The sequence below is a fragment of the Mercenaria mercenaria genome, chromosome 14 (genome assembly GCF_021730395.1).
Source record: "Mercenaria mercenaria strain notata chromosome 14, MADL_Memer_1, whole genome shotgun sequence".
Taxonomy (NCBI): domain Eukaryota; kingdom Metazoa; phylum Mollusca; class Bivalvia; order Venerida; family Veneridae; genus Mercenaria; species Mercenaria mercenaria.
In genome coordinates, this window is record NC_069374.1 from 39312970 (window position 1) to 39337724 (window position 24755).

At 38.7% G+C, this 24755-nt stretch overlaps 1 protein-coding gene across 3 annotated transcripts in view; it reads left to right on the forward strand.

Moving 5' to 3' along the window:
* LOC123527419 (uncharacterized) overlaps positions 1–24755 on the forward strand; it is a 176033-nt gene that overhangs the window by 77648 nt on the left and 73630 nt on the right. For all 3 annotated transcript variants that reach the window (XM_045306860.2, XM_053523311.1, XM_045306859.2), the window contains exon 8: positions 12211–12299. In XM_045306860.2, the coding sequence (XP_045162795.2) occupies positions 12211–12299 (89 nt within the window). The remainder of the gene's footprint in view (positions 1–12210; positions 12300–24755) is intronic.

Here is a 24755-nt window from a genome sequence, read left to right on the forward strand (position 1 = left end):
CATGGGTTCCAGAGTTATGGCCCCTTAAAGGGCAAAAATTGGCTATTTTGGCTTGTGAACATGAGAGACCACATTTTGCAATTGATTTTAATAAAACTTGCATACAACTTATATTGGCATAATATCTCAGTTCCTTTCGAAACTGGCCAAATGCCATCATGGGTTCCAGAGTTGTGGCCCCTTAAAGGACCAAAATTTGCTATTTTGGCTTTTGCAGTCATATAGAGACTTCATTTATGGTTTGATATCATACAAACTTGCAAAATATCTTTAACAACAATAGATCTTGGATTCCATGATGGATCTGTCAGATCCAATCATAGGTTCGGAGTTACAGCCCCTGAAGAGCCAAAATTTGTTAGTTTTTACCTTGTGAACACGACATGTGACATTTTACATTCGATTTAAACCACACTGACACAACTTAAGTCACAATAAGATCTCGGTTCCTTTTGAACACCAGCTAGATTCCGTCATGGGTTCCAGAGCTACTGCCCCTGAAAGGGGCAAAATTTTCTATTTTGACTTTGGCACTGCTTTTTTAACCTCATCTGATTTTTTGAAAAAAATGATGAGTTATTGGCATCACTTGATAGGCGTCGACATTGGCGTCATCGTTTAAGTTTTATATTTAGGTCAGCTTTTCTCCTAAACTATCAAAGCTATTGGTTTAAAACTTGCAACACTTGTTCACCATCATTAGCTGACTCTGTACCGCAAGAAACATAACTCCATCCTGCTTTTTGCAAGAATTATGGCCCCTTTTGGACTTAGAAAATATCAGATTTCTTGGTTAAGTTTAGGGCAACTTTTCTCCTAAACAATAAACTATTAAAGCTATTGCTTTGAAACTTGCAACACTTGTTCACAATCAAAGGTTGACTCTGTACAGCAAGAAACATAACTTCATCCTGCATTTTGCAAGAATCATGGCCCCTTCTGGACATAGAAAATCAGATTTCTTGGTTAAGTTTTGTGTTTAGGTAAGCTTTTCTCTTAACTATCAAAGCTATTGCTTTAAAACTTGCAACACTTGTTCACCATCAAAAGCTGACACTGTACAGCAAGAAACAAAACTCCATCCTGCTTTTTGCAAGAATTATGGCCCCTTTTTGACTTAGAAAATATAAGATTTCTTGGTTAAGTTTTTATATGCCCGAAAGGACGTATTATGTTATGACGCTGGTGTCCGTCTGTCTGTCCATTCGTCCGTTAGCAATTTCGTGTCCGCTCTATAACTCTTGAACCCCTTGAAGGATTTCAAAGACACTTGGCTTAAATGTTCACCACATCGAGACGACGTGCAGAGCGCATGTTTCGGATGGCTTGCTTCAAGGTCAAGGTCACACTTAGGGGTCAAAGGTCATATGACTTTGTTTCGTACTTTTTAGCTCACATGTCACAAAGTGACAATGTGAGCTTTTGTGATCACGCAGCGTCCGTCGTCCGTCCGTGCATACGTAAACTTTTGCTTGTGACCACTCTAGAGGTCACATTTTTCATGGGATCTTTACGAATGTTGGTCAGAATGTTTATCTTGATGATATCTAGGTCAAGTTCGAAACTTGGTCAACTGCAATCAAAAACTATGTCAGTAGGTCTAAAAATAGAAAAACCTTGTGACCTCTCTAGAGGCCATACTTTTCAATGGATCTTCATGAAAGTTATTCAGAATGTTCACCTTGATGATATCTAGGTCAAGTTCGAAACTGGGTCACGTGCCATCAAAAACTAGGTCAGTAGGTCAAATAATAAAAAAACCTTGTGACCTCTCTAGAGGCCATATTTTTCATGAGATCTGTATGAAAGTTGGTCAGAATGTTCACCTTGATGATATCTAGGTCAAGTTCAAAACTGGGTCAACTGCGGTCAAAAACTAGGTCAGTAGGTCTAAAAATAGAAAAACCTTTTGACCTCTCTAGAGACCATACTTGTGAATGGATCTTCATGAAAATTGGTCAGAATGTTCACCTTGATGATATCTAGGTCAAGTTCGAAACTGGGTCAACTGCAGTCAAACACTAGGTCAGTAGGTCTAAAAATAGAAAAACCTTGTGACCTCTCTAGAGGCCATACTTTTGAATGGATCTTCATAATAAAATTGGTCAGAATGTTCACCTTGATGATATCTAGGTCAGTTTCGAAACTGGGTCACATGCTGTCAATAACTAGGTCAGTAGGTCAAATAATAAAAAATCTTGTGACCTCTCTAGAGGCCATATTTTTCAGTGGATCTTCATGAAAATTGGTTAGAATTTTTATCTTGATGATATCTAGGTCAGATTCAACACTGGGTCACATGAGCTCAAAAACTAGGTCACAATGTCAAATAATAGAAAAAATCATACTCGGTTTAAAACTGGGTCATGTGGGGACAGGTGAGCGATTCAGGACCATCATGGTCCTCTTGTTTATTATTGGTCATAGGGAAAAACCGAGACCACTTTCCTGTGGTACAACATGGATGGTGTATTTTGACCTATCTATACCTGGTAAAGTGGTTTTTTTTGTGGACTTATAGTTTTTTCTGTTGACTTAGAATTTTTGTTTTTGAATTTCTTACTTTGTTCTTCCTGTCCTTTGGGCTTCAACAGTCAAGTTCTTTAAATTTTGCTCCCATCCTCCTCTGAGATAACCCTTCGTGCATATATTGCCCTGCTTGGCGGAGTTCTTGTTTGTTTAGGTCACCTTTTCTCCTTTACGGTCAAACCATTGCTTTAAAACTTGGAGCAGTTATTCGCCATTAAAAGCTGACACTGCACAGCAAGTACTGTAACTCTGCATTGCTTTTTGCAAGAATTATGGCCCCTTTTGGACTTAGAAACCCATGGGTAGGTCAATATTTCTTTTTACAGAGACAAAAAAATAAGATGTGCGTCTGCACCCGCAAAGCGGTGCTCTTGTTATACACCCGTCTCTGAAAGAGCGGGGGCGTATTATGTGAACACCCATGGTGGGTGGGCAGGCGGCTGACGGGCGGTCGGCTTCCAAAAGCATGTTCACTCTCTTAGTCAAACAGTTTTCATCTGATCTACACCAAACTGGGCATAATATCTCGGCCAAGTTCGATAACCAGGAAAATTGCTCCAGGCAGTCTTGAGTTTTGGCCCTTGAATTACTCAAAATCTGCTAATTTAGCCTTGTCTGCCCTCTAAGTCAAACAGTTTGCATCCGATCCACACCAAACTTGGTGACAATGTTTGTGGGCATAATATCTCGGCCAAGTTCAATAACCAGCAAAATCCCCCAGGCACTCTTGAGTTATGGCCCTTGAATTACTCGAAAATTTGCAAATTTAGCCTTGTCCGCCCTATAAGTCAAACAGTTTTCATCTGATCTTCACCAAACTTGGTGACAATGTTTGTGAGCAAAATATCTCAGCCAAGTTTGATAACAAGCAAAATAGCCCTAGGCACTCTTGGATTATGGCCCTGGAATTGCTTGAAAAACTGCGAAATTAGCCTTGTCCGCTCTCTAAGTCAAACAATTTTCAATCGATTTTCCACAAACTTGCAGGTAATGTTTGTGGGCATAATATCTCGGCCAAGTTTGATAACCATCCAAGGCGCCCCAGGCACTCTTGGATTATGGTCCTTGAAATACTAGAAATCTGCAAATTTAGTTTTGTTCGCTCTTTAAGTCAAACAGTTTTCATCGATAACCAGGAAAATCGTTCCAGGCACTCTTGAGTTATGGCCCTTGAATTACTCAAAATCTGCTAATTTAGCCTTGTCTGCCCTCTAAGTCAAACAGTTTTCATCCGATCTTCACCAAACTAAAGTCTTGCTGACAATGTTTGTGGGCAAAATATCTCGGCCATGTTCGATAACCAGCAAAATCCACCCCAGGCACTCTTGGATTATGGCCCTTGAATTAGACCAAATTCGATGTCGGGCGTATTTTGTGACAGTCTGACACTCTGTTTTTAGCTCACCTGTCACGAAGTGACATGGTGAGCTATTGTGACCGCTTCAGGTCCGTCGTGCGTAGTCCGTCGTCCGTCAACAATTTCTAAAAAAATCTTCTTCTTGAAAACCACTGGGCAGAATTACACCAAACTTCACAGAAATGATCCTTGTGTGGCCCCCTTTCAAAATTGTTCAAAGAATTGAATTCCATGCAGAACTCTGGTTGCCATGGCAACCGAAAGGAAAAACTTTAAAAATCTTCTTGTCCAAAACCACAGGGCCTAGGGCTTTGATATCTGGTGTGTAGCATCATCTAGTGGTCCTCTACCAAAATTATTCAAATTATCCCCCTAGGGTCAAATACGGCCCCACCCAGGGGGTCACATGGTTTATAAAGACATATAGGGAAAACTTTGAAAATCTTCTTGTACAAAACCACATGGCCTAGGGCTTTGATATTTGGTATATAGCATCATCTAGTAGTCCTCTACCAAGATTATTCAAATAATCCCCCTAGGATCAAATATGGCCCCGCCCCGGGGGTCACATAGTTTATATAGACTTATATAGGGAAAACTTTGAAAATTTTCTTGGACAAAACCACATGGCCTAGGGCTTTGATATTTGGTATGTAGCATCATCTAGTGGTCCTCTACCAAGATTGTTCAAATTATCCCCCTAGGGTCAAATATGGCCCTGCCCCGGGGATCCCAAGTTTTACATAGACTTATATAGGAAAAAGTTTGAAAATCTTCTTGTCTGAAACCATACGACCTAGGCTTTTGATATTTGGTATGATGCAATGTCTAGTAGTCCTCTACCAAAATTTTCAAATTATGCCCCTGGGGTTAAAAGAGGCCCCGTCCTAGGGTCACTTAGTTATTATGTGAGTTATATAGGAAAATTACTTAAAAAATCATCTGATCCTATTTCCAAGAGTGTTTAATTATAATTACCTGATGACCCCAAGTGATATGATGTCACTTGACTGTGACCTTGACCTACTTTCTTGTTTTTTAAGATACAGCCTTGAAATTTTGATGACATACACAGTTTTGCACACAAAGCGTAAAACTGAATGTCATTGACTATGAATCATACAGTGACCTACTGACTTTCTTAATATTTTATCATCAGTTTGACATTTGAAACATGTAGCTCATATTACTCAGGTGAGCGATCTAGGGTCATCATGACCCTCTTGTTTAAGATACAGCCTTGAAATTTGGATGATGTGTACAGTTTGGCACACCGACCCTAAATCTGACTTTCAGTGACCATAAATGTGACCTTCTGATCTGCTTTCTTTATATTTTAGCATCAGTTTGACATTTGAAACATGTTCACACAACTGGGAAAAGATTTCAATGCTTACTTACATTTGACTTTCTTACCTGATCTCTAACACTTGTCAGTGTAGCTCACATTACTCAGGTGAGCGATCCAGGGTCATCATGACCCTTTTGTTTAGCTCACCTGTCACATAGTGACAGGGTGAGCTTTTTATGATCGCCCTTCGTCCGTCGTCCGTTCACAATTTCTTGTGAACACAATAGAAACCGCAGTTTGCAATCAATTTTAATCAAACTTGCACACAACTTGTATTGGCATAATATCTCGGTTCCTTTCAAAAACTAGCCAAATCCCATCATGGGTTCCAGAGTTATGGCACCTTAAAGGGCCAAAATTTACTATTTTTGGCTTGTGAACACAATAGAGACCACATTTTGCTTTCAACCTTTATCAAACTTGCACACAAGTTGTATTGGATAATATCTCAGTTCCTTTCAAAAACTGGCCAGATCCCTTCATTGGTTCTAGAGTTATGGCCCCTTAAAGGGCCAAAATTTGCCATTTTTGGCTTGTGAACACGATAGAGACCACATTTTGCAATCAACTTTAATCGAACTTGCACACAACTTGTATTGGCATAATATCTCGATTCCTTTCGAAAACTGTCCAGATTCCCTTATGGGTTCAAGAGTTATGGTCCCTTAAAGGGCCAAAATTTGCCATTTTTGGCTTGTGAACACGATAGATACATTTTGCAATCAACTTTAATCAAACTTGCACACAACTTGTATTGGCATAATATCTCGATTCCTTTCGAAAACTGGCCAGATGCCATCATGGGTTTTAGAGTTATAGCTGCTTAAAGGGTCAAAATTTGCTATTTTTTGCTTGTGAACACGATAGAGACAACATTTCACAATCAACTTTAATCAAACTTGCACACAACTTGTATTGGCATAATATCTTGTTTTTTTTTTTTCGAAAACTGGACAGATCCCATCATGGGTTCCAGAGTTATGGCCCCTTAAAGGTCCAAAATTTGCTATTTTGGCTTTTGCAGCCATATAGAGACTTCATTTATGGTTTGATTTGATACAAACTTGCAAAATATCTTCAACAACAATAAATCTTATATTCCATGATGAATCTGTGAGATTCAGTCATAGGTTCTGGAGTTATTTTATATCTGATTACCTCCCCTTATTTTAATTAAAATGGATTTATATCAGTAAGTACTTATAGGACTCATTTGAAATTTCATTATTGTCATTAGTTGGACTGAGACAATCAGGGTAGGTAACTATGGACTGATTTTATGTTAAATTACCTCCCTTTATTTGAAATTAAAATGGGTATATCTCCGTAACTAATGAAGATACGGATCTGAAATTTCATTTATGCCATCACATGGACTTGGACAATCAGTGAAGATACATATTGACTGAATTTATGACAAATTACCTCCCTTTATTTTTTATGTAAATGAATATACCAAGCAGCTTCTAATCAGATTGGTTTGAAACGTTATTTATGTCTTCCATGGTAAGAAATTTCTACTTTTACTTACTTTTCTAATACATGTATATTGTTGTAAAGGATTGTACTCTGTATCTTCTACATGCATATACCAATGCATGATTACCTCCCCTGATTTTAATAAAAATGGAATTATCTCGGTAAGTATTTATAGGACTCATTTGAAATTTCATTATTGTCATTAGTTGGACTGAGACAATTTGGGTAGATAATTATGGACTGATTTTATGTCAAATTACCTCCCTTTGTTTCAAATTAAAATGAGTATATCTTGGTAACTAATGAAGATACTGATCTGAAATTTCATTTATGCCATCACATGGACTTGGACAATCAGTTTAGATACATATTGACTGAATTTATGACAAATTACCTCCCTTTATTTTTTATGTAAATGAATATACGTTAGCAGCTTCTAATGAGATTGGTTTTAAATGTTATTTAAGTCTTCCAGGGTAAGGAATAGTCATGCTAGTACAAAATGCAGCATTTGAGCCTAGGACCCTCAAACTTGGTATGGAGATTGACTAGTACAAGAAAATATTTATCCTGATGATATTTAATGTGTATGCCTATGTGATCTATATCAAATCTTGATCTTATCATTAAGAGCAATGGTACTCAGGTGAGCGATATAGGGCCATCATGGCCCTCTCGTAATTGCACTTTCCTTTTTTAGCTCACCTGTCACGTAGTTACTTTAATCAAACTTGCACACAATTTGTATTGGCATAATATCTCACTTCCTTTTGAAAACTGGCATGGGTTGCAGAGTTATGGCCCCTTAAAGGGCCAAAATTTGCTATTTTGGCTTTTGCAGCCATACAGAGACTACATTTATGATTTGATTTGATACAAACTTGCAAAATATCTTCAACAGCAATAAATCTTGGATTCCATGATGAATCTGTCAGATCCAATCATAGGTTCTGGAGTTTTGCAAAGCCCCCGATTGACCCCTAGAAGAGCCAAAGTTTTTACTTTGTGAACACGATAGAAGTGACATTTTATATTTGATTTTAACCACATATACACACAATTTGAAAACCGGCTAGATTCCATCATAGGTTCTAGAGTTACTGCCCCTGACAGGGCAGAATTTTCTATTTTGGCCCTTTCAGTCATATAGAGGTTTCATTTATGCTTTGATTTGATACGAACTTGCACAGAATGATTATCTTGATGATCTCTTGAGGATCGAAACTGGGTCATGTCGGGTCAAAAACTAGGTCATCAGGCCAAGTCAAAGGAAAAGCTTGTTAACAACCTAGAGGCCACATTTATGACCCTGTCTTCATGAAACTTGGTCAGAATGTTTATCTTGATGATCTCTAGGCCAAATTTGAAACGGGGTCAAAAACTAGGTCACCCAGTCAAATCAAAAAGAAAAGCTTGTTATCACTCGTGTTTATTTGATGTGCATGAAACTTGGTCAGAATGTTTTCCTGCATGAAATGTCAAAAGAATTTTTATCTGGGTCATGTGGGGTCAAAAACTAGGTCACCAGTTCAAATCAAAGAATAAGCTTGTTTACACCGTAGGGGGTACGTTTTTGATTCTATGTTCATAAATTTTGGTCAGAATGTTTGTTATCATGAAGTCTAAAACGATTTCAAATCTGGGTCACACGGGGTCAAAAACTAGGTCACTAGGTCAAATCATAGGAAAAGCTTGTATACACTCAAGAGGCCACTTTTTATGCCCCCGAAGGGAGGCATATAGTTTTTGAACCGTCTGTCGGTCTGTCTGTCTGTCTGTCAGTCTGTCCGCAATTTTCGTGTCCGGTCCATATCTTTGTCATCGATGGATTGATTTTCAAATAACTTGGCATGAATGTGTACCACAGTAAGACGACTTGTCGCGCGCAAGACCCAGGCCCGTAGCTCAAAGGTCAAGGTCACACTTAGACATAAAGGATAGTGCATTGATGGGGGTGTCCGGTCCATATCTTTGTCATCGATGGATGGATTTTCAAATTACTTGGCATGAATGTGTACCACAGTAAGAAGACGTGTCGCGCAAAAGACCCAGGTCCGTAGCTTAAAGGTCAAGGTCACACTTAGACGTTAAAGGATAGTGCATTGATGGGCGTGTCCGGTCCATATCTTTGTCATCGATGGATGGATTTTCAAATAACTTGGCATGAATGTGTACCACAGTAAGACGACATGTCGCACGCAAGACCCAGGTCCGTAGCTCAAAGGTCAAGGTCACACTTAGACGTTAAAGGTCATTTTTCATGATAGTGCATTGATGGGCGTGTCCGGTCCATATCATTGTCATTCATGCATGGATTTTAAAATAACTACGCATGAATGTGTGACACAGTAAGACGACGTGTCGCGCGCAAGACCCAGGTCCGTAGGTCAAAGGTCCTAAACTCTAACATCGGCCATAACTATTCATTCAAAGTGCCATCGGGGGCATGTGTCATCCTATGGAGACAGCTCTTGTTTGCTCCAATCTTCCCGAAACTTTGTCAGAATGTTTGTTTTCATGAAATTTTCGAAAAGTTCTAATCTGGGTCATTTGGGTTAAAAAACTAGGTGACTAGGTCAAATCAAAGAAAATGCTTGTTTACACTCAAGAGGCCACGTTTTTTGGTCCAATCTTAATGAAAATTGGTCAGAATATTTGTCTCCATGAAATCACTTGGTAAAATATGTTTACAGTGTTATGGTGTGTTACACAGGTGAGCGATGTTGTTCCCATGAGATACTAATTCGAGGGAACGACTTCGTATATTGTGGTAACGAGTTACTAACTCATGGGAACGACATAAAAAAAAGAGAAGTGCAATTTTAAAAAAAGTATTGCATTGAAATAAAAAGAGTAGCGGAATAAAAAAAGAGTAGTGTAATAAAAAAAAGAATAGTACAATTAAAAAAAGAGTAGTGCATGCTAGCTATATCGAGGGAACGACTAAGTAACTCGTTGGAACGAGTTAGCTATGTTGTGAGAACGACTTACTGTCTTGTTCGCACGACATAGTAAGTTGTTACCACGACATAGCTATCTCGTTCCCACGAGTTAGTCAGCCAAATAAATTTTGCGTGACATGCATAATTTATATTTATTTGCTATAAATGATAAGTTACTTCTCTTTGTAATAAAGTCGCCATGATGAAAGACGACTTGAAGATTTCATGGTGAGAAGAGGTTCCCTCCGAAGTGATTCGAAGGATGATCACAGGTATAATAAATATAACAAACAATTTAATTGGCCGACTAACTTGTGGGAACGAGATAGCTATGTCGTGGTAACAAGTTAGCTATGTTGTGGGAATGACTTACTATGTTGTGGGAACGAGAAAGCAAGTTGTTCCCGCGACATAGTTAACTCGTTTCCACGAGTTAGTAAGTCGTTCCCTTGACATAGCTAGCATGCACTACTCTTTTATCATTAGCTCACCTGAGGCAAAGGCTCAGGGTGAGCTATTGTGATCTTTCACCGTCCATCGTCCGGCCGGCATCCGTCTGTCCATCCATCCGTCCACATTTCCTTTAAACAACATCTCCTAAACCAGAAAAATCGAAGAAAAATCCGGCTTGTAGATTAGGTCTGTCCAGGCGGATGGATGGATGGATGGAATATTGAGTCTCATGTTAACCTTTCTGTTCATTCAATATCTGGACAAATATTTCACCTAGGACATTGAAACTCCACAGGTATTATTATTATTATACCAGATTTATATAGCGCCCTTTCCATGATCAATTTCACGTTCAAAGGCGCTTTACATAGTTCAAATGCAGCCACACAGGGCGCATAATTCATCCTCTACTAGTACAGACACAGCGCGATCTGACCAGAGGGACAGAGTGAGACAAAGCCCCCACGACAGAGAGATCAGAAATCAGATACAGGCTTGTCCGGCTAACTTAGCCTAGCTCGTTTCGAATAGACAGCCTGGTTCTTTAACGTGCCCAGTGTATAGCACTGATACACGCGAGGATTGCCTGGGTACCTGACCAGTACACCTCTAGTTGGGTGGGAAACACTGAACAGCGTTTCTGAAAATTCCCGAGTAGCTGCCGGGGATCGAACTCCCGACCTCAGGATTGGAAGGCCAGTGTGCAAACCACTGAGCTATCCGTCCACGTGTTGGTCTTGATGTGTACATGACCCTTTTTGATTTCAAGGTCACTGGGTCAAAGGTCAATGTCATACTAACCTGAACATTTGAAAATGGTTTCTGCATGATAGCTGGATATCACCTAGGACCTTGAAACTTCATAGGTATGTTGGTCTTGATGTGTACATGAACCCTATTGACCGGTGGGCAGAAATGCCCAAAAGCATGTCCGCTCTCTAAGTCAAACAGTTTTCATCCGATCTTCACCAAACTTGCTGACAATGTTTGTGGGCATAATATCTCAGCCAAGTTCAATAACCAGCCAAATCGCTCCAAGCACTCTTGGATTTTGGCCCTTGAATTACTCGAAACTGCAAATTTAGCCTTGTCCGCTCTCTAAGTCGAACAGTTTTCATCTGATATTCACCAAACTTGCTAATAATGTTTGTGGGCATAATATCTCAGCCAAATTCGATAACCAGCCAAATCGTCCGAAGCACTTTTGAGTTATTGCCCTTGAATTACTCGAAAAAACTGCAAATTTAGCCTTGTTCAATCTCTAAGTCAAACAGTTTTCATCCGATCTTCATTAAACTTGCTGACAATGTTTGTGGGCATAGTATCTCTGCCAAGTTCGATACCATCCAAATCGCCCAAAGCACTCTTGGATTATGGCCCTTGAATTACTCAAAATCTGCTAATTTAGCCTTGTTCACCCTCTTAGTCGAACAGTTTTCATCAGATCTTCACCGGACTTGCTGACAATGTTTGTGGGCATAATATCTTGGCCAAGTTTCATAACCAGCCATATCGCTCCAGGCACTCTTGGATTTTGGCCCTTGAATTACTCGAAATCTTTTTATGATACGTAGCTGAATATTTAGACGGGCGTATTTTGTGACAGTCTGGCACTTTCAAACTTCACACAATTCTTTTGCTCTAGCTTTTATTTTGTCAAAATTATGCTACTTTTTAACTTAGAAATTCAAGTAAAAGTTTTGCATGTAATCAGGGTTGTCAGAAACTAGGTAAACAAACTGCTTTTAAACTTCACACATGACAGACTGCTTTTAAACCTCACGCATGTCTTCAGTATCTTGAGATGACCTCACAGGGTAACTTGCATAACTCTAGCTTTTATTTCATTAAAATGATGCCCCTTTTTCAACTTAGAAAACTTTGCTAAAGCGTAAGTAAGCAAGTGTTTGATATGATGGAAGGGCTTCAAATAGTCAAGCACGCTGTCATTAGACAACTCTTGTTTTGTGCATCTTCACAATACCTCAGTTTTTAAAGTCATTCTTGGAATTATATATCTTTTCTGAAACAAAACTTATTTTTTATTTGATGGGGGATACCAAATTTACAAATTTGCTTGTTTTTCTCAATTTATGCAGATGGAGGTAAGCTGGAATTATGGGACATCAATGCCAAAGTTAATGTTTGTTCTGAAACAGCTCATTCTGATTCCATCACAGGACTCTGTGTAAGATTTATATTTATTGTTTTACAGAAGAGCTACCCATTAGCTCCCATTAGTCAGCTGATTAAATAAAGTGACTGTTATGTTTACCATTACAAATTTAATATAGCTTTATTGAAAACTTGTTTTTCTGAATAATTAGCTCAGCTGAACATGGTGAGGTATTTTGATCCCTCACAGTCCGTTGTCCATCCGTCTACACTTTTCTTCAAACAATATCTCTTCTGAAACTGTTTGATGGAAGTTTATGAAATTTGGCATGAATGTTCCTTGCATGGTCATCTACCAGTGTTAAAAAAATCATTCCATACAGAATTCTGGTTGCTATGGCAGCCAAAAAGACAATCTTCTTTACCAAAATCTCAAAGTCCAGAGCTTAGATACTTCACTTGTAGCATTGTCTAGTGGTCCTTCATGAAATTTATTCAAATTATTACACCTCTGGGGTCAAAATTGACTTATATAAGAAAAGCTTTCAAGATCCTCTGCTCTAAAACTGCAAAGCCCAGTACTTAAATCTTTGACTTGGAGCATTGTGTAATGGACCTGTACATAAAACCAATGGGGTTAGAATTGGCCCCACCCCAGGGTTCACTTATATAGTGGTCCTTTACCAAGTTTGCTCAAATCATTATGCTGTGGTCAAATTGACCCCACCCACGGGTCACTTGTCTACTTGGGCTTTGCGATTTTGGTGAAACCTCGAGGTCTAAAGCCTAGATATTTGGTTATAGCATTGTGTACAAGTCCTCCATCATGTACCCATTTTCATCAGTTGATGGAGGCTCATCATGACCTTCATTTGTCATTGTATTTGAAACAAAAAGAAACATGTTTGAGTTAGAATTGTGAAGTTTGTTTAAACATATAAAAGCAAATGTGCAATATATTAGACATCTCAGTTACAGTGCTTGGTAAAACATTAAAACTGAGGGAAAAAAGATACAGCCATTTGAATAATATTCATTTAATGAAATGGCTGTCATTTTCATCATTAGCTCGACTATTCAAAGAATAGTAGAGCTATTGGACTCACCCATGCGTTGGCGTCCCGATTTGGTTAAGGTTTTGTATGTAAGCTGGTATCTCAGTAACCACTAACGGGAATGAATTGAAACTTCACACACTTGTTCACTGTGATAAACTGACTTACATTGCACAGGTTCCATAACTCTATTTTTAGCTCACCTGTCACATAGTGACAAGGTGAGCTTTTGTGATCACCCTTCGTCCGTCGTCCATCGTCAGTCCGTGCGTCTCGTGCGTCCGTGCGTCAACAATTTCTTGTCTGCACAATAGTGGTTTCATTTATGATTTTATTTTAACCAAACTTGCACACAACTTGTATCACCATAAGATCTCGATTCCTTTCTTGAACTGGCCAGATCCCATTATAGGTTCCAGAGTTATGGCCCCTGAAAGGGCCAAAATCAGCTATTTTGACCTTGTCTGCACAATAGCAGCTTCATTTATGATTTGATTTTAACCAAACTTGCACAAAACTTGTATCACCACAAGATCTTAGTTCCTTTCTTGAACTGGCCAGATTCCATCATGGGTTCCAGAGTTATGGCCTCTTAAAGGTCCAAAATTGGCTATTTTGGCTTTTGCAGCCATATAGAGACTTCGTTTATGGTTTTATTTGATACAAACTTCCAAAATTTCTTCAACAACAATAAATCTTGGATTCCATGACAAATCAGATCCATTCGTAGGTTCCAGTTATTTTATATCTGATTATCTCCCCTGATTGTAATCAAAATGGATTTATATCAGTAAGTACTTATAGGACTTATTTGAAATTTCATTATTGTCATTAGTTGGACTGAGCCAATGAGGGTAGATAACTATGGACTGATTTTATGTCAAATTACCTCCCTTTATTTCAAATTAAAATGGGTATATCTCCGTAACTAATGAAGATACTGATCTGAAATTTAATTTATGTCAACAGATTTATTTGGCAGATCCTTCTTTTGTTCACTTACAATATTTTTTTTTAATTACTTCCCTTTTACGTTACTATAAATAGCTTATTTTTAGTAACTTTTTTATTATTGGCCGTAGGGAAAAACCGAGACCACTTTTCTGTGGTACAACATGGATGATACCTCCAATTTTCAGGTGTATTTTGACATATCTGTACCTTGTAAGAATTTTTTTTTTCTTTTTGGTTAAATTTCTTCCCTTTGTTGTTCCTGTCCGTTGGATTTAGATATTTTTTCTGAGGACCTTCTTGTCCTCAAGTGCAATGATAACAGGTGAGCGATATAGGGCCATCATGGCCCTCTTGTTTATTTTTTTTTTACAAAATTATGCCCCTTTTTCGACTTAGAAGCTTTTGGTTAAAGTTTTGTATGTAAGCTGGTATCTCAGTATCCACTAATGGGAATTGATTGAAACTTCATACACTTGTTCACTGTCATGATCTGACATGCACTGCACAGGTCCCATAACTCTACTTTGCATTTTTTCAAAATTATGCCCCTTTTTATACGCCCGAAGCAGGGCTCCGGAAATTTTGATAACTCAATCGGTCCGAAATGAAAATCCTGACATCGGCGCTACCCCACCCACCGCATTCCCAATATTACATATTTTGTAAAACGTGATAGAGTAAAGAAATAAGCATGTCATGCATTAAAACTGAGTTACCGGTCACCGCGAGTTACCATACAATGAAGACAGTTATTCAGCGTCATGTGTGATCGTTACTTTGTTTAAATTTCGATGTTTTTTTCGAGAAAATACTTGCAAGGATACAATTGTTGCGGCACTGACACCGCGTGCGTAACTAGTCTAAAAGCCAACGCACGTGACTTAGGTACCGTATACACGGCATATACTTTGTGATGTTTCCTCATTCTTTGACGGAATTCTATAAAATACAATGCGTCAAAGTGAATTACACGACACATATTCTCTGCTACACAGTCTCAGTACTTTAAGAATACTCTCCCGCGGACCGAATGTGTACGTTATGTGAACTTCCCGCATGAACAGTACCAAAAGGTCACGCGGGTTGGCCACGGATATTTCATCTTACTTACGTTGTACTTCAGTAAGCAACTACATTTTATAAAGTTATATGTTCTCTTCTGATGTAAACAAAATTTCAATTTGAAACGTTTTTTAAAAGACCGATTTGATAAACAGCGCCGCTCAGGTTTTCCTTATCATTCGTGTTTGCCAGTCCATTTTTTTTCTTTTTCTTTTTTGTACAGTCGGGTTGCAAAGACGATTTTCTGCACTTGTTTCAACTGGAGCCCCAACAAATGAATCATGTAATTTTTTCAAATCCATTAATTATAAAAATTGTTTTTATCGGTTTTCCGTCTGATGTCTCATTAAATCAAGACCTATAATGCACAATTATAGCTCTTTGATTAAATGCGGTGACCATTTGTTTTTTACCGTGATCAAACATAGCCTTTTGAAATAAACCATCCGTCGGATTCTAAATAAAAGAAGTGGATCCCCGTCGAAATGATTTGGATCCAGTCAGAAACATTTGGAAACCAGTCAAAAAAGTGTTTAATAAACTGCAGTCGGCTGTCTGCAAACATTAACGGATGTGCCGCGCGAGCACTGATTGCGTCATATGCTAATTACGGACCGATTATCAAGGTGACAATCGGACCGTTTGACACGTTATTGATTATCTGAGGGTGCGACCAACAATTTCCTGCTTGGCAGGTGATCGTGTATTGAGATATCAGACCGAAATTTATATTTTTCTCCATTTTTATGGGACCGATTTTTTTCGTTTTTTCACTTCACGAATCGGTCCGAAAAGTCAAAAATCGGTCCAAAACCGACAAACCGGCAAATTTCCGAAGCCCTGGCCCGAAGGGATGTATTATGTTATGACGCCGGTGTCCATCCGTGCGTGCGTCCGTCTGTCCGTCCGTTAGCAATTTCGTGTCTACTCTGTAACACTTGAACCCCTTGAAGGATTTCAAAGACACTTGGCACAAATGTTCACCACATCGAGACGACGTGCACAGCGCATGTTTCGGATGGCTCCCCTCAAGGTCACACTTAGGGGTCAAAGGTCATATGACTTTGTTTCGTGTCCGCTCTGTAACTCTTGAACTGCTTGAAGGATTTTAAAGAAACTTGGCACAAATGTTCACCACATTGAGACAATATGCAGAGCGCATGTTTCGGATGGCTCGCTTTAAGGTCAAGGTCACACTTTGGGGTAAAAGGTCATATGACTTTGTTTTGTGTGTATTGCTCTGCATTGCGGTGCTCTTGTTTTTATTTGGCAGATCCCTTTTTTGTTCACTTACAATATTTTTTTTTATTGAATTACTTCCCTTTTATGTTACTATAAATAGATTATTTTGTAACTTTTTTATTATTGGCCGTAGGGAAAAACCGAGACCACTCTTCTATGGTACAACAAGGATGGTACCTCCAATTTTAGGTGTATTTTGACTAGTGATGGAACCAGTTATCGGTTGGAATCGGTTAGCAAACCGATGCGATGTAACGTTGAATGTTATTTATTTTCATACTTGTTTATTCAGATATTTATGTCTTTAAAGTGACTGTTTTACTTAAAATTCTTATGTTCTTTTGAAAAATTAAGAACTACAATTATTCCTGGTAAACAGAAACTTGTTTAGTAATCACTAATTAATTGCAGACAGGGAAACCACAATAAATTGCAATCCGGCATACATGTATCATAGACTCATAGCTGTCATTTTTGACAATTGACTGGTATACCTGTACCTGGAACATATCTAGCATACAGCAAGGAAGTACAGTATGCGAATAACCGGGCTATTCATTTATCCGAATATACATATATGGCATCTGTTTAGGTATGCTTCGGCTGCTCTAGGAGCAATGGTTATTACTTTGAATCAATACGGCAACATTAATTAGAAAATGTGTCACTAATGGAGTGATTAATCATACCTGTGTATGTTTTAAACAAATAAAGCTGTAAACGACAATATTTTTTATTTACCACTGACTGGAATTTACCCGCGAATGGTACAGATATCAAAACGCCATGCCGGTAATTTTCCATTCCACGAGCACGTGCGACCTATCGTAATGCCTAACTTACAACGCCGTTACTTTTGTTCATCGACACGTATACAAAAAACGAGCGTCACGCATTCATTTTTTTTATTTTATCGCTTCAGATTTTCAACACCGATTGAGAAGTAATATAGTTTGAATTCTATAACGATTTAAAAACGGTTTTAACAGAAATATTGGCAAAATTATATAAAAACGGTCGAATTATCATAAAATTACTTGCAAAATTTCAAACAGCGCGATCCTAAATACTTATTACTTTCTAAAAGTAAATAGATGATACAAACTATGGGCTTAAAATTCAGACTTTTGACCAGAAAGTACAAAAAACAGAATAGAAAAATCTTAAATAATGAAAAGGCAGCAGCAATTTAAAAATATGAAGTAAAACGATTTTTGCACAGATTTCTGTCACGCTACCTCGTGAACGTACATAGAAAATGCGGTTAAAAAACAAAAACAATAATGTTGTTGCGTATTTTTAATAAGTTTTGAATGAATCTTTGTACATGTACATGTATTTTTTGACACGACACTTTATAATAAGATATTCTTCTCAAACCATTTTGTAATTTCCTTGAGGGCAAATAGGTCACAGGGGTAAGAAATCCTCTATTAAAGTTTGACACGTTTACCTGTCAGTTTATACGGGATATTGCACATTCGCTTCAACAAATTAAAAAGAAGCTTTTTATGCCCCCGAAGGGAGGCATATAGTTTTTGAACCGTCTGTCTGTCGGTCTGTCAGTCTGTCGGTCTGTCGGTCTGTCCGCATTTTTCGTGTCCAGTCCATATCTTTGTCATTGATGGATGGATTTTCAAATAACTTGGCATGAATGTGTACCACAGTAAGACGACGTGTCGCGCGCAAGACCCAGGTCCGTAGCTCAAAGGTCAAGGTCACACTTAGACATTAAAGGTTATTGCATTGATGGGCGTGTCCGGTCCATATCTTTGTCATCGGTGGATGGATTTTCAAATAACTTGGCATGAATGTGTACCACAGTAAGACGACGTGTCGCGCCCAAGACCAAGGTCCGTACCTCAAAGGTCAAGGTCACACTTAGACATTAAGGGATAGTGCATTGATGGGCGTGTCCGGTCCATATCTTTGTCATCGATGGATGGATTTTCAAATGACTTGGCATGAATGTGTACCACAGTAAGACGACGTGTCGCACGCAAGACCCAGGTCCGTGTCTCAAAGGTCAAGGTCACACTTAGACATTAAGGGATAGTGCATTGATGGGCGTGTCCGGTCCATATCTTTGTCATCGATGGATGGATTTTCAAATAACTTGGCATGAATGTGTACCACAGTCAGACGACGTGTCATGCGCAAGACCCAGGTCCGTAGCTCAAAGGTCAAGGTCACACTTAGATGTTAAAGGTCTTTTTTCATGATAGTGCATTGATGGGCGTGTCCGGTCCTTATCTTTGTCATTCATGCATGGATTTTAAAATAACTACACAAAAATGTGTGACACAGTAAGACGACGTGTCGCGCGCAAGACCCAGCTCCGTAGGTCAAAGGTCCTAAACTCGAACATCGGCCATAACTATTCATTTAAAGTGCCATCGGGGGCATGTGTCATCCTATGGAGACAGCTCTTGTTTATTGATTGTTACAACACTAGATCTACTTCTCAGCACTTAAGAACCGAGGCGGTACGATCAAACAGTGATGTGCAACATGGCGCGAAAACATGACGTAATGCCACGAAAATCTCGGGGAAACTATACAGCTTTGATCTCCACTTCTAATGTCATGATACCAACAAACTTCTTTTAGCTCTTTGAAGGGGTGTTAATTGATGATGAAAACAAGGCCAGTTACATTGTTTATCAACAGAATAATTACTAATTATAGATAATCGTCAAGGTTGTTTTTTTCGCTTTCAACGCGGGTGGGTGGGGGATGTTACCCGACATTCATTCCGCAAAAACGTACAATAAAAGGTCTTAAATTCTCGTGCAGATCGATAAAAGTGTAACAATACGTCACCTGTACATACTTACTGTATTTAAATTACCAATTTACCCGAGTGATTCACACGTTGATGAATTTGTCACGCACCGATTTTCACCTAGGGGACATGAAACAGCTTATCGGCTACAGTAATTCACAGTAAATTTTTGGCATCATTTGATCATTTTTATTGCTGTTTGCGACCAAATTAGTGGACTTTTAGCCAAATGTTTTATGCAATTAAGCGAGACGGATTAAAAATTCAATGCAATTATGCGAAAAACTTTAAAGGTAATTATATAGGGATCGATCGGTGCTTCAAGTTCGTATGCGAATATCCGGGACATGCGATTAACCGATATGCAAGTAAGTGGAACGTACTGTACAAATATTCAGTCAAATCATTGAATGAATTCAGTTATTTTTCGGTAATAATACATTACAATGGTTACCATAGCCTGACACTACTGAGTAGCACCTTGTTCCAACTACTTGTTTTTATGGCATATAACAATGTCATGAAGCTTGGTAAAAAGATCATCAGCTAAAAATCAGTGTTTAATCTGTTTTCATATGTACACTGGTCAGCGGTACTGGGAAAATGGAATTTTGGTAGAAAAAAACCCATGACAACTCAATGACAACTGCAACTGCATAAGAACACCAAAGTTTTTTTCCGCTGAAATTTCATCATGGACACGGAAATTTGATGGCATTATTGTCCAGTTTTGATAGATAAATTCCCTCGGACATACCGTTGTAAAATACGAAGATTTATCAAAGTTTCGCTAATTTTTTTGCCCAACTTTTATTGATGCTGTGGACGCTGCCATGTTAACAGCTGTGCCTAACTGTAAGATGTAAAATCCATTTTCATTGGATAACTGAAACGAAATACTAACGTTTGATTGTCGGCATACTTCTGTTTTTATCTGTTATGCATTCAGGTAGTCCATATTTCGGATACTTCTAGGTAAACATAAATTCTCACGCACAGTATTTCCCTTCAGAAACCTTCGTTCATACCCGTGTAGATTCGTACCCGCTATCGACTCTGAGAAAACATAATCAATTATCGGAATTGGTTGGGCTTTTCTAGCTGTCAATCGATTATATCCGGTAATCTTCCCTTTGTTCTTCCTGTCCCTTGGGCTTCAGCAGTCAAGTTCTTTAAATTTTGCTCCCATCCTCCTCTGATATAACCCTTCGGGCGTATATTGCCCCGCTTGGCGGAGCTATTGTTTGACTTAGCAGTTTTTGGTTAAGTTTTTGTATGTAAGCTGGTATCTCAGTATCCACTGATTGGAATGGATTGAAACTTCACACACTTGTTCACTGTCATGATCTTACATGCACTATGCAGGTCCCATAACTCTACTTTGCATTTTTATGCCCCCAAAGGGAGGCATATTAGTTTTCAACTGTCCATCCGTTCGTTCGTCACAACGTTAACTTTTTGCATGAAGGCACTTTACTTGCGAACCACTGCACCCAGGACCTTCAAACTTCACATGCTGATAGTACTTATTGAGTACACGACCCCTACTGACTTTGGGGTCACCAGGTCATAGGTCAAGGTCACCAGGTCAAAGGTCAAGGCGCTGCGGGGGCATTTGTCACCATTAGTGACAGCTCTTGTTTCAAAATTATTCCCCTTTTTCGACTAAGCAGTTTTTGGTTAAGTTTTTGTATGTAAGCTGGTTTCTCAGTATCCACTAATTGGAATGGATTGAAACTTCACACACTTGTTCACTGTCATGATCTTACATGCACTATGCAGAGCCCATAACTCTACTTTGCATTTTTTCAAAATTATTCCCCTTTTTCGACCTAGCAGTTTTTGGTTAAGTTTTTGTATGTAAGCTGGTATCTCTGTATCCACTAATTGGAATGGATTGAAACTTCACACACTTGTTCACTGTCATGATCTTACATGCACTATGCAGAGCCCATAACTCTACTTTGCATTTTTTCAAAATTATTCCCCTTTTTCGACCTAGCAGTTTTTGGTTAAGTTTTTGTATGTAAGCTGGTATCTCAGTATCCACTAAGGGAAAGGATTGAAACTTCACACACTTGTTCACTGTCATGATATGACATGCAGTGCAAAGATTCAGTAACTCTACTTTGCATTTTTTCAAAATTATGCCCCTTTTACAACTTAGCAGTTTTTGGTTAAATTCTTACATGTAAGTTGGTATTTCTGTACCCACTAGGGGGAATGGGTTGAAACTTCACACACTTGTCCACTGTCATGAGCTGATAAGCACTGTGCAGGTTCCATAAGCCTGTTTTCCATTTTTACAAAATTATGCCCCTTTTTCGACTTTTGTATGCATTCAATTGACAAGGCTGTTGAGTAGTTGAGCATTGCTGTTCTACGCCAGCTCTTGTTTTAGCTCGACTATACGAAGTATAAGGAGAGCTATCCTACCCACCCTGGCGTCGGCGTCGCCGTCGCCGTCAGCGTCGGCGTCTTTTCCTTGATTAAAGTTTTTTTACACTTTCTCTTTTTTCAACTTATCTCTGTAATTACTTGATGGATTTGATTCAAACTTGAAATACTTATTCCTCATCATCATCCACATCATCTTACATAAGAGCCATAACTCTGGCGCCAATATTTCATGAATTATCCCCCCTTTTCACTTAGATTTTCAGGTTAAAGTTTTGATGCACTTTCACTCTATCTCTGTTATTACTGAATGGATTTGATTCAAACTTAAAATAGTTGTTCAACATCATCACCCACATCATATGACACAAGGTGCATAACTCTGGCACCATTTTTTCATGGATTATTCTCCCTTTTTACTTAGAATTTCAGGTTAAAGTTTTGGTGCACTTTCACTCTACCTCTGTTATTACTGAATGGATTTGATTCAAACTTAAAATAGTTGTTCAGCATCATCACCCACATCATATGACACAAGATGCATAACTCTGGCACACTTTTTCATGAATTATTCCCCTTTTTACTTAGAATTTCAGGTTAAAGCTTTATGCTTTTTCACTCTATCTCTGTTATTACTGAATGGATCTGATTCAAACTTAAACAATTGTTCAACATCATTACCCTTATCATATGACACAAGGTGCATAACTCTGGGACCAATTTTCCATGAATTATTTCCCCTTTTTACTTAGAATTTTAGGTTAAAGTTTTGATGCACTTTCACTCTGTCTCTGTTATTACTGAATGGATTTGATTCAAACTTAAAATAGTTGTTCAGCATCATCACCCACACCATATGACACAAGGTGCATAACTCTGGCACCAATTTTTCATTAATTATTCCCCCTTTTTACTTAGAATTTTAGGTTAGTTTTGATGCACTTTCACTCTGTCTCTGTTATTACTGAATGGATTTGATTCAAACTTAAAATAGTTGTTCAACATCATCACCCACACTGTATGGCTCAAGCTGCATAACTCTGGCACCAATATTTAATGAATTATGCCATTTTTGCTTAGGATATACTTATATAGTGTTTTGATACATTTTATCTTTACCTCTCTTATTACTTTAAGTTGATATTTTTGACATAGACTCAGGCTATTGTGCAATATCTTCATCCACAATTGGAGTCATTAAAGACTACAGTGACAGCTCTAGTTTCCTCAGATGTGCCCAGTTTCACTATCCAGCGTTGAAATAGTCGAGCGCGCTGTCTCCTGTGACAGCTCTTGTTTTACATGTAATCGTAGGACACAGACTTGAAATCTTCAATGAGGGCCCTTAAGCAAAGCAGAGAATTACCAAAGCGTAATTCAAATGGCTATATATAGACATTGTAACTATAAATACAAACTTCAACACTATCTATTCAGGAAAGAGGTTTTAATATAAGCTTTTATCTTACTCCTCAATCCTATTCATTCATCTATGATTGTATCATACATATTTGGAAAATAAATATTGTTTAAACCAACACTTTCTATTTTAGATATATATGGAAAAAATGGAGACACTCTGCTAAACTTTGTTGTAGGCTTAGGCCAGAGTTTTTTTAATCCCCCGCCGTGGTAGAGGGATTATAGGAATGGTCTGCGTCCGTACTTCCGTCCTTCCGTCCTTCCTTCCGTCCTTCCGTCTTTCCGTCTTTCCGTCCCGTCCGTAACAAAATCGTGTCCGGTCCATATCTCCTAAACCCCTTGAAGGATTTTCATGAAACTTGGGTCAAATGATCACCTCATCAAGACGATGTGCAGAACCTATGAGTCAGCCTTGTCGGTTCAAGGTCAAGGTCACAACTGAAGGTCAAAGGTTTGAGCCTGCCATTTTGTGTCCGCTCTATATCTCCTAAACCCCTTGAAGGAATTTTATAAAACTTGGGTCAAATGATCACCTCATCAAGACGATGTGCAGAACCCATGAGTCAGCCATGCCGGCTCAAGGTCAAGGTCACAACGCAAGGTCAAAGGTTTGAGCCTTCCATTTTGTGTCCGCTCTATATCTCTTAAACCCCTTAAAGGAATTTTATAAAACTTAGGTCAAATGATCACCTCATCAAGATGATGTGTAGAACCCATGAGTCAGTCATGCTGGCTCAAGGTCAAGGTCACAACTTAGGGTCAAAGGTTTGAACCTTCCATTTTGTGTCCACTCTATATCTTCTAAACCCCTTGAAGGATTTTCATCAAACTTGGGTCGGAGTGGTCTGCGTGTGCAGAACTTATCAGTCAGCCATGTCGGCTCAAGATCAAGGTCACAACTGAAGGTCAAAGGTTTGAGCCTTCCATTTCGTGTCTGCTCTATATCTCCTAAACCCCTTGAAGGAATTTTCTAAAACTTGGGTCAAATGATTACCTCATCAGAACGATGTGCAGAAATTATGAGTCAACCATGCCAGCTCAAGGTCAAGGTCACAACTAAGGGTCGAAGGTTTGAGCCTTCCATTTGGTGTCCACTCTGTATCTCCTTAACCCCTTGAAGGATTTTCATCAAACCATCAAGAACTCATGAGTCAGCCATGTCAGCTCAAGGTCAAGGTCACAACTGAAGGTCAAAGGTTTCAGCTCTGTATCTCCTAAACCCCTTGAAGGATTTTCATGAAACTTTGGTCAAAATGATCACCTCATCAAGACGTTGTGCAAAATTCATGAGTCAGCCATGTCAGTTCAAGGTCAAGGTCACAGCTAAAATCAAAGGTTTTACCCTTTCACTATCCATAGCAGTGGCGGGGGATTTAGCTGTCATTCAGACTGCCTTGTAATAACTTGGGTTACGGGAGCGCCGGTCCTAATTCTCCAAAATCCAAATAAAAATAAAATTCAAAATTGCGATTTTATTTTTATTTTCCCCCGACGCTTGCATCTACTTTCTGTGGTGGAAAATAAAACAGTGTCTATTAACCTACAATAAATATCACAGCGTGTAATTTTAACAGTGCGGAAAGTGGACTGGTGTAAGTTTTATCGATTGTAT